This window comes from Protomyctophum parallelum (genome assembly GCF_964188405.1).
Source record: "Protomyctophum parallelum genome assembly, chromosome: 7".
Taxonomy (NCBI): Eukaryota; Metazoa; Chordata; class Actinopteri; order Myctophiformes; family Myctophidae; genus Protomyctophum; species Protomyctophum parallelum.
In genome coordinates, this window is record NC_139705.1 from 2,365,546 (window position 1) to 2,379,079 (window position 13,534).

General features: G+C 43.5%; 1 protein-coding gene across 1 annotated transcript in view; it reads left to right on the forward strand.

Annotated features, from left to right (window-relative positions):
- LOC310861368 (uncharacterized protein) overlaps window positions 1-13,534 on the forward strand; it is a gene marked incomplete at both ends in the record, with an annotated part of 118,259 nt that overhangs the window by 44,090 nt on the left and 60,635 nt on the right. The window contains 3 exons of the mRNA XM_083768788.1: window positions 3,327-3,494; window positions 12,639-12,753; window positions 13,400-13,501. Coding sequence (XP_083624914.1) covers window positions 3,327-3,494; window positions 12,639-12,753; window positions 13,400-13,501 — 385 coding nt within the window. The remainder of the gene's footprint in view (window positions 1-3,326; window positions 3,495-12,638; window positions 12,754-13,399; window positions 13,502-13,534) is intronic.

The following is a 13,534-nucleotide window of genomic DNA, read 5'->3' on the forward strand; positions in this document are numbered from 1 at the left end:
GATACTCAAAATGAAAATGATCTTACTAAATGTTGCTCAACAGAGAGATGATGATGTTCATAAAACCGTGGCTCTATATACAGACAATATGCTGCAGTAATGAGCAAGTTGAGCAAATGTTGAGTGAGAGCATGCCTGCACCAGTCTCATCAAGAAGACTGAATAGGGTTGATACAACATTGTTTAACATACAAAGAGATTTTTCATTTGTGTGAAGGCCAGTACAAGACCAGAACATCTGACAGCCATTATGGCTGGTACTGGTATGTGTACCAGAGACTTAAGGTCCTTCATGCAGCATCAGAAAGGTTGATGAAGTTGTACATCATCTGCTCCTCTCGTACCCAGATCTGTTTGTGTATGATGACAAATATACAATATACAGTATAATACCGGTAATATGCCGAGGCGGCAGTGCCTCAGGGATAGAGTGGCCAATAGAGCGGCTGGATGGAGAACCGTGAGGTTCGCAAGACAAAATTCAGTGTGAACTAACAATATACCGGTAGTACTGTATCATACCATATTCTCAGTTCGATCCAGGGCTCCCCCAGAGTTAGACTCTGAACCCCTAATTGATCCCGATGTGCAGGTCGGTGTCTTGTATGGTTTCCTCTGCCATCGGTGTGTGACTGAATGTGTGAATGTAATGCACAATCTATGTAAAGTGCTTTGGATAAAAGCTCTATATACTGTAAATGCACCAATTTCCATTTACGGTATATAAACTCCTTGACTGTTGATGACATACTGAAGACACTAACTCTGAGGAAGAAGATGATATTGTCTAAATACAAACCCTGGAAACATACAGCATTATAATTTGTAGAACATGGAAAGTCTGATGTTGCATGCTCTAAAAGTGTGCCCATGGGAAATGGGCACAATGAGAGAAGATGCAAATCTCCAAGAAAATCCAGAACTACTACATAGACCTGCAGATATATCGATGAAGAAAACCATGGACCAGTGTCTTCAGTATGTCATAACTCTTATTTATTGAAAGTGATGACTTGTCATCACTTTCATTTATTTAAAGAAAGATGTTAACTACTTCAGTGAGATTAATAAAAGCTTTGACATAGATACTGGTCTGCTGTTCTAATTATTTGTTTTATAGCTGCTATATTTCGTTTAGATATTTAGTGTTTTAGGTAGCATTTATGATATTTGTCATCATATGCAAAGAGATCTGGGTACAACTTCATCAATCTTTCTGATGCTGCATGTGAAGGCCCTGTCTCTGGTACTCTGACCAGTAGTCCTGGTTTTGTCTATGAACTGATTGCACAAGACCGCAAGGACTTTTTTGTGCTATCCCTTTTGGACTGATTGTATGACTGTACTCTGTTGCTGTTTTTACATTTATGTCTAATAAACTATTAAATCCATCAATCAATCAATCAATTGTGCTGGCCTTCCCACAAATGAAACAATATATTTGTATGTTAAACAGTGTTGTATCCTATTCAACAATGTTGTACCCTATTCAGTCTTCTTGACGAGACGGCATGCTCTCACTCTGGTCTTACTGGAGTAGTTTTCTCAACATGATACAGTATATGATGAGGAGAGGAGAGTATATTGAATTTGGGTTTGCCAGGGTTTTATGAACATCATCACTTTGACAATCAGCCTGCCCCTTATATAACCAGACTCTTTGCACTCACACTTTGTCAGATCATTGGTTTGTTTCACTTGTGTTTGCTCCTAGTGAATTCCCAGGTTATTGCTAGTTCATGTTTGCCTCGTGTTCCTGCTGTTTTTGGATTTTGGTAATAAACCTTCTGCAATTCCACTACTTTGCCTCTCTGCCTCTGTCCTGCACTTGGGTCCGAAAACCTCCTGCCTCGCACCCTAACATTATGGGTCTTGTTTCGTGCCTTTTTCCAACTGTTTAGCAAAGATGATACAAAGATTTGGATCCAATATTACATTTTGGTAAAATTTTAAAGACACACTTCAGAATTTGTACAGTATCTATGTTGTGCATTGCGCACACTATTTTTAGGCTATAGTATAATTATGTGCAGTAACCATATTACAAGTGATACTAATTAAGTCTATTTTCCATTCTGGTGAAATAGTGTCAGGGCAGGGTTCTGCTATTGTCAGTGTAGACTATACTGGACAGGCAGTAGGCTCTGTTACACTAAAGAGAACTAAATGCTAGGTCACTCTCCACTCCAGTCAGCTAAATAGCTACTTGATTTGACAAGGTTCATCTCATCTTTTCACATTCCAAAATATGTGAAATGATTTTACCTGTCATTTTATGAAGAAAGCCACATACTGTAGGCAATAAGATGCAGGTGGAGCCAAATACTGTAGTATAACTTGACTGTCACCAAATAACTCAAATAACAGAAATGAATAACTTGATTATTTATATTTATGAGGATAATATTGAGATTTGAGCTTGATGAGGGAACATCCAGGTCATGTGCTGCAACATAATAATAGTAGTTCCAATCTAGGCTTGCATATTTCTCTATTGAAGCGGCATCTATTTGTTCACAATTTCTCATTTCTCAAGTTTGAGACATTTCATACATTTTAGGGACTTCTACTCAAGTGATTTGTTTATGTTTTCCCACCCTTGATAAGTGAAGTAAAAATAAAACTAATGTGATACTGTAGATTTAATTAGTTTTATTTCCCCCCGTTTGGGACACCATATATGTTTTGTGGCATAACTCCACGATTATGCAAGCTACATTTACACAATTGGTATTGCTGGATTCAGTAGAACCTCACCTTTCCTACAAGCCATCATATGTGTTGCTATGACAATCCATTCCAGAGTCACTACAAAGTAGAGAAGACATCTACATAGATGTACAATTCCGCCTACTGTAAGTATGTGTTCAAATGACTATATCTCATATTGACATTCAGATATTGACATTCAGTCTTTTCTAGAATGTAGAGGTATGTTCTGGCTTCGAGTATGCCAAGTTTTGAACCTCTCAGAGCTTCCATTGTGAATCTACATGCCTTCTTTAAGTGCCTCAACCACCAGACGGACAGGCTTTATTTTTAGTTTGAGGTGTATAACATTAAATAACAATTTCACCACTTTTGCAGTATTTTTTTTTTTATACAAGAATCCATTTCATGTATGGGAGGCCTTAGAGATGAGGAAAAACTATGTTGTGTTTGGTCCTAACTCCGGTAGGGGTATGCCGACTTCTGGGGGCCATTGTCGCAGTACTATTCCTAAACATGTAGGAGGAGGTGGTGCCCCCAGACGCAAAAACAAATGGATAATAAAAACTTATATTTTATTTCATTTTACTGAAGGAGTTCTTCTTCCATCCATCCAGGTTTCTATAATGTGTTTCTGGTAGCGGTCCATGAGCTGGGCCACACCCTGGGTTTGGGTCACTCCTATGACCCATCGGCCATCATGCATAATGATTACAAATGGATGGAGACTGATGACTTCCAGCTGCCAGCAGATGACCGCCAGGGGATTGAAGACATCTACAGATGTTAGTGGAAATGTTTAAACAACAACTTGATATATAATAATACTTCGCTGCAGTTTAATCCAGATCAACTTGGATTGTAGCTTTGCAGCTGCAGTTGAATCCAGATCAACTTGGATTGTAGCTTTGCAGCTGCAGTTGAAGCCAGATCAACTTGGAGTGTAGCTTTGCAGCTGCAGTTGAAGCCAGATCAACTTGGATTGTAGCTTTGCAGCTGCAGTTGAATCCAGATCAACTTGGAGTGTAGCTTTGCAGCATGCAGTTGAAGCCAGATCAACTTGGATTGTAGCTTTGCAGCTGCAGTTGAAGCCAGATCAACTTGGATTGTAGCTTTGCAGCTGCAGTTGAATCCAGATCAACTTGGAGTGTAGCTTTGCAGCATGCAGTTGAAGCCAGATCAACTTGGAGTGTAGCTTTGCAGCTGCAGTTGAATCCAGATCAACTTGGATTGTAGCTTTGCAGCTGCAGTTGAATCCAGATCAACTTGGATTGTAGCTGCTGCTAAAAGCTATGAAGGTACAAACGTGGGGTGTATATAGTACCTCCACCTATAGTACCTCCTCCTATAGTACATCCCCTATAGTACCTCCCCCTATAGTACATCCCCCTATAGTACATGCCCCTATAGTACATCTCCCTATAGTACCTCCCCCTATAGTACATCCCCCTATAGTACATCCCCTATAGTACATCCCCCTATAGTACCTCCCCCTATAGTACATCCCCTATAGTACATCCCCCTATAGTACATCCCCTATAGTACATCCCCCTATAGTACATCCCCCTATAGTACATCCCCCTATAGTACATCCCCTATAGTACATCTCCCTATAGTACCTCCCCCTATAGTACATCCCCTATAGTACATCCCCCTATAGTACATCCCCTATAGTACCTCCCCCTATAGTACATCCCCCTATAGTACATGCCCCTATAGTACATCTCCCTATAGTACCTCCCCCTATAGTACATCCCCTATAGTACATCCCCCTATAGTACATCCCCTATAGTACATCCCCCTATAGTACATCCCCCTATAGTACATCCCCCTATAGTACATCCCCTATAGTACATCCCCCTATAGTACATCCCCTATAGTACCTCCCCTTATAGTACATCCCCCTATAGTACATCCCCCTATAGTACATCCCCCTATAGTACATCCCCTATAGTACCTCCCCCTATAGTACCTCCCCCTATAGTACATCCCCCTATAGTACATCCCCTATAGTACATCCCCCTATAGTACATCCCCCTATAGTACATCCCCTATAGTACATCCCCCTATAGTACATCCCCCTATATAGTACATCCCCTATAGTACATCCCCCTATAGTACATCCCCCTATAGTACATCCCCCTATAGTACCTCCACCTATAGTACCTCCCCATATAGTACATCCCCTATAGTACATCCCGCTAAAGTACATCCCCCTATAGTACATCCCCTATAGTACATCCCCCTATAGTACCTCCCCCTATAGTACATCCCCCTATAGTACATCCCCTATAGTACTTCCCCCTATAGTACATCCCCCTATAGTACATCCCCTATAGTACATCCCCTATAGTACATCCCCCTATAGTACATCCCCCTATAGTACATGCCCCTATAGTACCTCCCCCTATAGTACATCCCCCTATAGTACATCCCCCTAAAGTACATCCCCCTATAGTACATCCCCCTATAGTACATCCCCCTATAGTACACCCCCCTATAGTACATCCCCCTATAGTACATCCCCTATAGTACATCCCCCTATATTACATCCCCCTAAAGTACATCCCCCTATAGTACATCCCCCTATAGTACACCCCCCTATAGTACATCCCCCTATAGTACATCCCCTATAGTACATCCCCCTATAGTACATCCCCCTATAGTACATCCCCCTATAGTACATCCCCCTATAGTACATCCCCCTATAGTACATCCCCTATAGTACATCCCCCTATAGTACATCCCCCTATAGTACATCCCCTATAGTACATCCCCCTATAGTACATCCCCCTATAGTACCTCCCCCTATAGTACATCCCCCTATAGTACATCCCCTATAGTACATCCCCCTATAGTACATCCCCCTATAGTACATCCCCCTATAGTACATCCCCCTAAAGTACATCCCCCTATAGTACATCCCCCTATAGTACCTCCCCCTATAGTACATCCCCCTATAGTACATCTCCCTATAGTACCTCCCCCTATAGTACATCCCCCTATAGTACATCTCCCTATAGTACCTCCCCCTATAGTACATCCCCCTATAGTACCTCCCCCTATAGTACCTCCCCCTCTAGTACATCCCCCTATAGTACATCCCCTATAGTACCTCCCCCTATAGTACCTCCCCCTATAGTACATCCCCTATAGTACCTCCCCCTATAGTACATCCCCTATAGTACCTCCCCCTATAGTACCTCCCCCTATAGTACACCCCCTATAGTACATCTCCCTATAGTACCTCCCCCTATAGTACCTCCCCCTATAGTACATCTCCCTATAGTACACCCCCTATAGTACATCTCCCTATAGTACCTCCCCCTATAGTACATCTCCCTATAGTACCTCCCCCTATAGTACACCCCCTATAGTACATCTCCCTATAGTACCTCCCCCTATAGTACCTCCCCCTATAGTACATCTCCCTATAGTACCTCCCCCTATAGTACATCCCCTATAGTACATCCCGCTAAAGTACATCCCCCTATAGTACATCCCCTATAGTACATCCCCCTATAGTACCTCCCCCTATAGTACATCCCCCTATAGTACATCCCCTATAGTACTTCCCCCTATAGTACATCCCCCTATAGTACATCCCCTATAGTACATCCCCTATAGTACATCCCCCTATAGTACATCCCCCTATAGTACATGCCCCTATAGTACCTCCCCCTATAGTACATCCCCCTATAGTACATCCCCCTAAAGTACATCCCCCTATAGTACATCCCCCTATAGTACATCCCCCTATAGTACACCCCCCTATAGTACATCCCCCTATAGTACATCCCCTATAGTACATCCCCCTATATTACATCCCCCTAAAGTACATCCCCCTATAGTACATCCCCCTATAGTACACCCCCCTATAGTACATCCCCCTATAGTACATCCCCTATAGTACATCCCCCTATAGTACATCCCCCTATAGTACATCCCCCTATAGTACATCCCCCTATAGTACATCCCCCTATAGTACATCCCCTATAGTACATCCCCCTATAGTACATCCCCCTATAGTACATCCCCTATAGTACATCCCCCTATAGTACATCCCCCTATAGTACCTCCCCCTATAGTACATCCCCCTATAGTACATCCCCTATAGTACATCCCCCTATAGTACATCCCCCTATAGTACATCCCCCTATAGTACATCCCCCTAAAGTACATCCCCCTATAGTACATCCCCCTATAGTACCTCCCCCTATAGTACATCCCCCTATAGTACATCTCCCTATAGTACCTCCCCCTATAGTACATCCCCCTATAGTACATCTCCCTATAGTACCTCCCCCTATAGTACATCCCCCTATAGTACCTCCCCCTATAGTACCTCCCCCTCTAGTACATCCCCCTATAGTACATCCCCTATAGTACCTCCCCCTATAGTACCTCCCCCTATAGTACATCTCCCTATAGTACCTCCCCCTATAGTACACCCCCTATAGTACATCTCCCTATAGTACCTCCCCCTATAGTACCTCCCCCTATAGTACATCTCCCTATAGTACACCCCCTATAGTACATCTCCCTATAGTACCTCCCCCTATAGTACATCTCCCTATAGTACCTCCCCCTATAGTACACCCCCTATAGTACATCTCCCTATAGTACCTCCCCCTATAGTACCTCCCCCTATAGTACATCTCCCTATAGTACCTCCCCCTATAGTACATCCCCTATAGTACATCCCCTATAGTACCTCCCCCTATAGTACATCCCCCTATAGTACCTCCCCCTATAGTACATCCCCCTATAGTACCTCCCCCTATAGTACCTCCCCCTATAGTACATCCCCTATAGTACCTCCCCCTATAGTACATCCCCCTATAGTACCTCCCCCTATAGTACCTCCCCCTATAGTACATCCCCTATAGTACCTCCCCCTATAGTACCTCCCCCATAGATAAACATTGTGAAAATAGCCGATCTACACTTATATAAATAAATTATATAAAATAGTTATTTTAGATTGCGTTCATTATTTATTACGTTAGTGTCCAGTGTTTTATTATTTTAACCAAAGGTGATGTAATGTTAGACACCACATTATTCATACATTAATCATTGTTAGTGTTCATTCCTAGTGTAAAATGCTGTATACACAGCCCACTGTTATTTGAGTGCATCAATGTTTATTCCTCCACAGACGTGTTTAGAATTCCTCCTCCAGAAAAGCCCTCAGTATCAGCGAGTCCACCAGGAGGCGTTGTTGAGGGCAGCACGGTGACTCTGACCTGCAGCAGTGAAGCCAAGCCACCCGTAGACACCTACACCTGGTACAGAGACAGAGGAATCACCTCTATATCAACTGGTCCTCAGCTGGTGAAAGACAATGTGTCTACTGCAGACGCTGGACGATACTTCTGTCAGGCCACAAACACACATGGATCCCAGAGGTCACCTCCACACGCTCTAGATGTTCAGTGTAAGTGAACTAAATGTTTGTATTTTAAAATATTTGATAGTTTTTCACAGACAACAAAACAACATCATTAGTTATTCCAGCAGGCGTATCGTGTTTGTGTTTTTATTTATTTTTGAATTATGTGTTTATTTTTGTCATTGTGTACAAACATTGTATACACATTCTGTATAATAAACAATCAATCAATCAATTAGAACTAAACATCCATGGTTTGACCAATCTGTGAGTACTTACATCCGACGGAGCATTGGTCCGAACGACAACCTACCTCCTCCCTCACCCTAACCCTAACCTCCCCCGGGGCAGACACCTAAACCTAACCGCAACCCTCTCCCGACCCGCAGCGCACCTCGGAGCATTGCTCCTTCGGAGCAATGCTCTGTCGGATGATAGTATGCCTCCCAGATTTGGGCTGCATCCGAATTGCTATAGGGTTGTTTCCTACTCCACATACGGGGATCCAGACTCAGTGGACTATAATAGTGAGGATTTCGGACAGTACTTCCTATATGGGGAGCACCGAAGTCTGACGTCAATATCGGTAGACGCAGCTTTTTTTTTTTTAGAAAGTGGGCGTGTACAAGGTAGCTGTCAGTCAAGCGGCCTGGACTCAGCTTTGAGACGAGAAAGAAAACGGGCTGTCCGAGCAGACGCGCATTTTAAAGTCTAAAATGAAAAATAGTGGCTGTAGAGGAAAAATTATTATATATTTAGTTACATCATAACCTATTCATGGATGAAAAAATAATATAATCTTGGTAAACATGCTTGTAAATAACCGAACGAGACACATTCAGTCCCAAGTCTCCCGGGGAAGGGAGACCCTCGGCTTCCCTGTATGTCGTGGCGTGGGCTCCTCCACGGTGCTCCACCACCCCTCCCTCCCCGTTTAGCGCATGTTTGCTTTTATCATTTTATCATTTTTAGCAGATGATGTGAAACTTGGGCCACTATATAGTAGCCTAGTAGGCATACTTTTATTACTTCATAAATAATCAATATCACACTAACACACGGCGATTGTGGTCTATATATCTATAAATATAGGTTATCTACTGTCTTTCAACTTTTGCTATGAGGTTCATCGATAGGCCAATTTAAATGATTCCCTCAAAAAAATCGTATCTATATGCGATTGGTTCATCAATACATGACTGCGAGCCGATAAACCAATACAAATGATTCCCTCAAAAAATATTATCTATGCGATTGGTTTATCGATTCAGAACGCAGCAAACCAATCACAAAACACGGGCAACATATTGCATAAATAGAGGGGGTACATACAACTGATATAAAGGTTATTAATTATTTTGTAAAGGTATGATTGACGGTGCCCAAGTTTCAACATACATGCAGCACTACCGACACACACACACACACACACACACGATGGATATGCACACACATACACGACCACAGAGCGCGCTGCTCCTCCCCTCTTCCCGGGGAAAGAGCAGCGGGTCCGACACGAAAAAACAACCGATTTGAACTATATTGTTTAGTTTTTGTCTATCTATCTATATCTGCTAATTTATCAACCGTGTGTGTGTGTGTGTGTGTGTGTGTGTGTGTGTGTGTGTTTAGTCCACAATCAGCGTCAGCGACGGATAGCGTTCTGGTCAGTCCATGCTTTAATAGCTTCGGCGGTGAGAACCGGGGGGGTGACTACTGACTGCAGGGGCACTTCTCCCCTATGTGAAAATAGCCGATCTACACTTATAATAAATTTTATAAAATAGTTATTTTAGATCACCTTCATTATTGATTACGTTAGTGTCCAGTGTTTTATTATTTTAACCAAAGGTGATGTAATGTTAGACACCACATTATTCATACATTAATCATTGTTAGTGTTCATTCCTAGTGTACAATGCTGTATACACAGCCCACTGGTATTTGAGTGCATCAATGTTTATTCCTCTACAGACCCTCCAGAAAAAACCTCAGTATCAGCGAGTCCACCAGGAGGCGTTGTTGAGGGCAGCACGGTGACTCTGACCTGCAGCAGTGAAGCCAAGCCACCCGTAGACACCTACATCTGGTACAAAGACGGAGCCTCTATCTCCACTTGTCCTCAGCTGGTGAAGGACAATGTGTCCCCTGCAGACGCTGGACGATACTTCTGTCAGGCCACAAACACACATGGATCCCAGAGGTCACCTCCACATGCTCTAGATGTTCAGTGTAAGTGAACTAAATGTTTGTATTTTAAAATATTTGATAGTTTTTCACAGACAACAAAACAACAGCATTAGTTATTCCAGCAGGCGTATCGTGTTTCTGTTTTTTTTCATTTATTTTTTAATTATGTGTTTATTTTTGTCATTGTGTACAAACATAATAAACAATCAATCAATCAATTATAACAGAACATCCATGGTTTGACCAATCTGTGAGGATGCAGTGTAGATTCTCCAGGAGGGACGAGATCTTATTACGATGGACGACTTCCGTCGTGACGTATTGAAGAATACGTCGCGAATTAAATAAGAATTCGCCCCAACGTTTTAATTTCGTCGGGGCATTATTAATACGTTGCGACGTATTGAAGAATACGTCGAAAATAGCTGGTCTGCAAGCTCAACTTTTTGTGCAACCCGCAACGAATTATTATTTACGTCGCGACGTATTCTTCAAAATACGTTGCGACATAAAAAAGAACGCCACAACGATCGTGGTCCGTCGTTCTGGGATTTTGCTGTCTCTCAGATTTGATGTTCTCAAAGGAAGCTCAGTCCATTTCACCTGCAGCATCAGTGGTTCAAACCCACCAATCAGCTCAGTCCATTTCACCTGCAGCACCAGTGGTTCAAATCCACCAATCAGAGCTACATCAATGTCAAAGTTGTCCATGAGCCATAGGGGGGGGGGGGGGGGGGGGGATATCATAGTGATTTTGGGAAGGTATACACGGCTAGGATACCCCTACCCCAACATCCATCCATCCATCTTCAACCGCTTCTCCGTAGTATGGTCACGGGGGCAACAGCTCCACCAGAGTGCTCCAGACTTCCCTCTCCAAAGCAACATTAGTGACTTCCTCCTGGGGGATTCCAAGACGTTCCAATGCCAGTTGGTCAATGTATTTCCTCCAACTGCGCCTTGGTCTGCCCCGGGGTCTCCTCCCACTGGGACGTGCGTCGAGGACCTCCCTAGGGAGACGTCCGAGAGGCATCCTAACCAGATGCCTGAACCACCTAAACTGGCTCCTTTCCAGGCGAAGGAGCAGCGGTTCTACTCCGAGTCTCTCTCGTGTAACTGAACTTCTCACCCTATCTCTAAGGGAGATGCCAGCCACCTGTCAAAGAAAACTCATTTTGGACGCTTGTATTTGCGACCTTAGTCTTTCGGTCATCCTTCGGTAATTATTTTGTTCTACCCCAACCTGACAATCTACAGTAGTATACACCCCCAACCTGACAATCTACAGTAGTATACACCCCCAACCTGACAATCTACAATAGTATACACCCCCAACCTGACAATCTACTGTAGTATACACCCCCAACCTGACAATCTACAATAGTATACACCCCCAACCTGACAATCTACAATAGTATACACCCCCAACCTGGCAAGCCCTTGGCATTGTAGCCATTACAGTTAGTTTGACTCAGTTCCATAGATAATGTGAGCACTGAGCGGACACCAACACACGAGGCACTGTTAAATGCAAATCAAAATGTCATTAATGAACGAAAACTCCGCCTCTTCTCTGGCGGGGGTCTGGTTAGGGTCCTCTTCCCTAACGGGCTTAGTGCGCCCTATTATTTCTCACACTCTGTCCCCGGGTTTGACAGGTGCCTCGGTTTCCTGGTCAGTACTCTCCCGGGGAAGTGGAACTGTCATCAAATATAATTTGATCGGGGTAGCGGGTTACCTATAGGAAGAGAATAGGCTTTTAATATCATGCTCACATCAATGTGGATATGTCTGGTGTTGTGGTGCGAGAGGATGAGTGAGATGTCGCATACCGCCAAGCATACCCGACCTGTCCCTGTCAGCTGTCACCTGGAATGAGCGCAGAGGTAGACAACTCTTTCCTTTTATCCTGGCGTAGGCGCGTGCACTTGGCCTTGAACCAATAGATAGGCGGGGTAGTAGGTCTGCTCGATGACGAGGCCGAGTAGGCGTGTCCTCCTTGGCCGCGCTCTGCCTCCTCCCCACTGGCTGTCTGGGCTATTATGCTTACCTGGCGGGTGGTTGCCTAGCGACACCCCACAATAAACATTGTGAAAATAGCCGATCTACACTTATAATGAATTGTATAAAATAGTTATTTTAGATCACGTTCATTATTGATTACGTTAGTGTCCAGTGTTTTATTATTTTAACCAAAGGTGATGTAATGTTAGACGCCACATTATTCATACATTAGACACCACATTATTCATACATTAATCATTGTTAGTGTTCATTCCTAGTGTAAAATGCTGTATGCACAGCCCACTGTTATTTGAGTGCATCAATGTTTATTCCTCCACAGACCCTCCAGAAAATACCTCAGTATCAGCGAGTCCACCAGGAGGCGTTGTTGAGGGCAGCACGTTGAACCAATGGGTGCGAAGAGGGGCACAGCCATTTGCGGGACTTGACAAAGGGTGAATTGGAGTGAGACTCAATGTGATAGTAATATCCTATTGGCCAATTGGAGTGAGACTTAATGTGATAGTAATATCCTATTGGCCAATTGGAGCCAATTGGAGTGAGACTTAATGTGATAGTAATATCCTATTGGCCAAATGGAGCCAATTGGAGTGAGATAATGCATCATATTAACCGTTTGAGTATAGTATGCACCCTTGAGCACGACATGAAACCCCTCGAGTATATCTGACTGAACTAACTCTGTTTGGAGAGGATGTGTCCGAGGGGGAGCATATATAGCAGGAATAGTAGAGGCCAAAATAGAGCCCTGGAGTGTCTGTCTGTCCAAGCACGAAAATAGCGTTTGTTCACCACCAAGTGTCACTGTTGAACAGCCTAACACACAGACACACACAGGCCAGGGAGGACTAGTACAGCACAGCACAGCACAGCACAGTACAGTACAGTACAGTACAGTACAGTACAGTACAGTACAGTACAGTACAGTACAGTACAGTACAGTACAGTACAGTACAGCACCACTCAATTCAGACGGGTCTGATTAAAGAAGTCTGACATGGAGAGCTAAATTGTAGGCTACTGAACATTATATTCTGGTATTTTCAGCTCTAATGTCTCCTTGTCCCCCCCGTCCGTCAGAGCCATGAAGAGACCCCGCTGTGGCATTCCTGACAAGACCAACGTGGGGTGGAGCAGCTACGAAGTAGTTGGAAAGTGGGACAAGTATGACCTCACTTACAGGTACAAACAGAACATTTTTGATTGGTCTTCAGG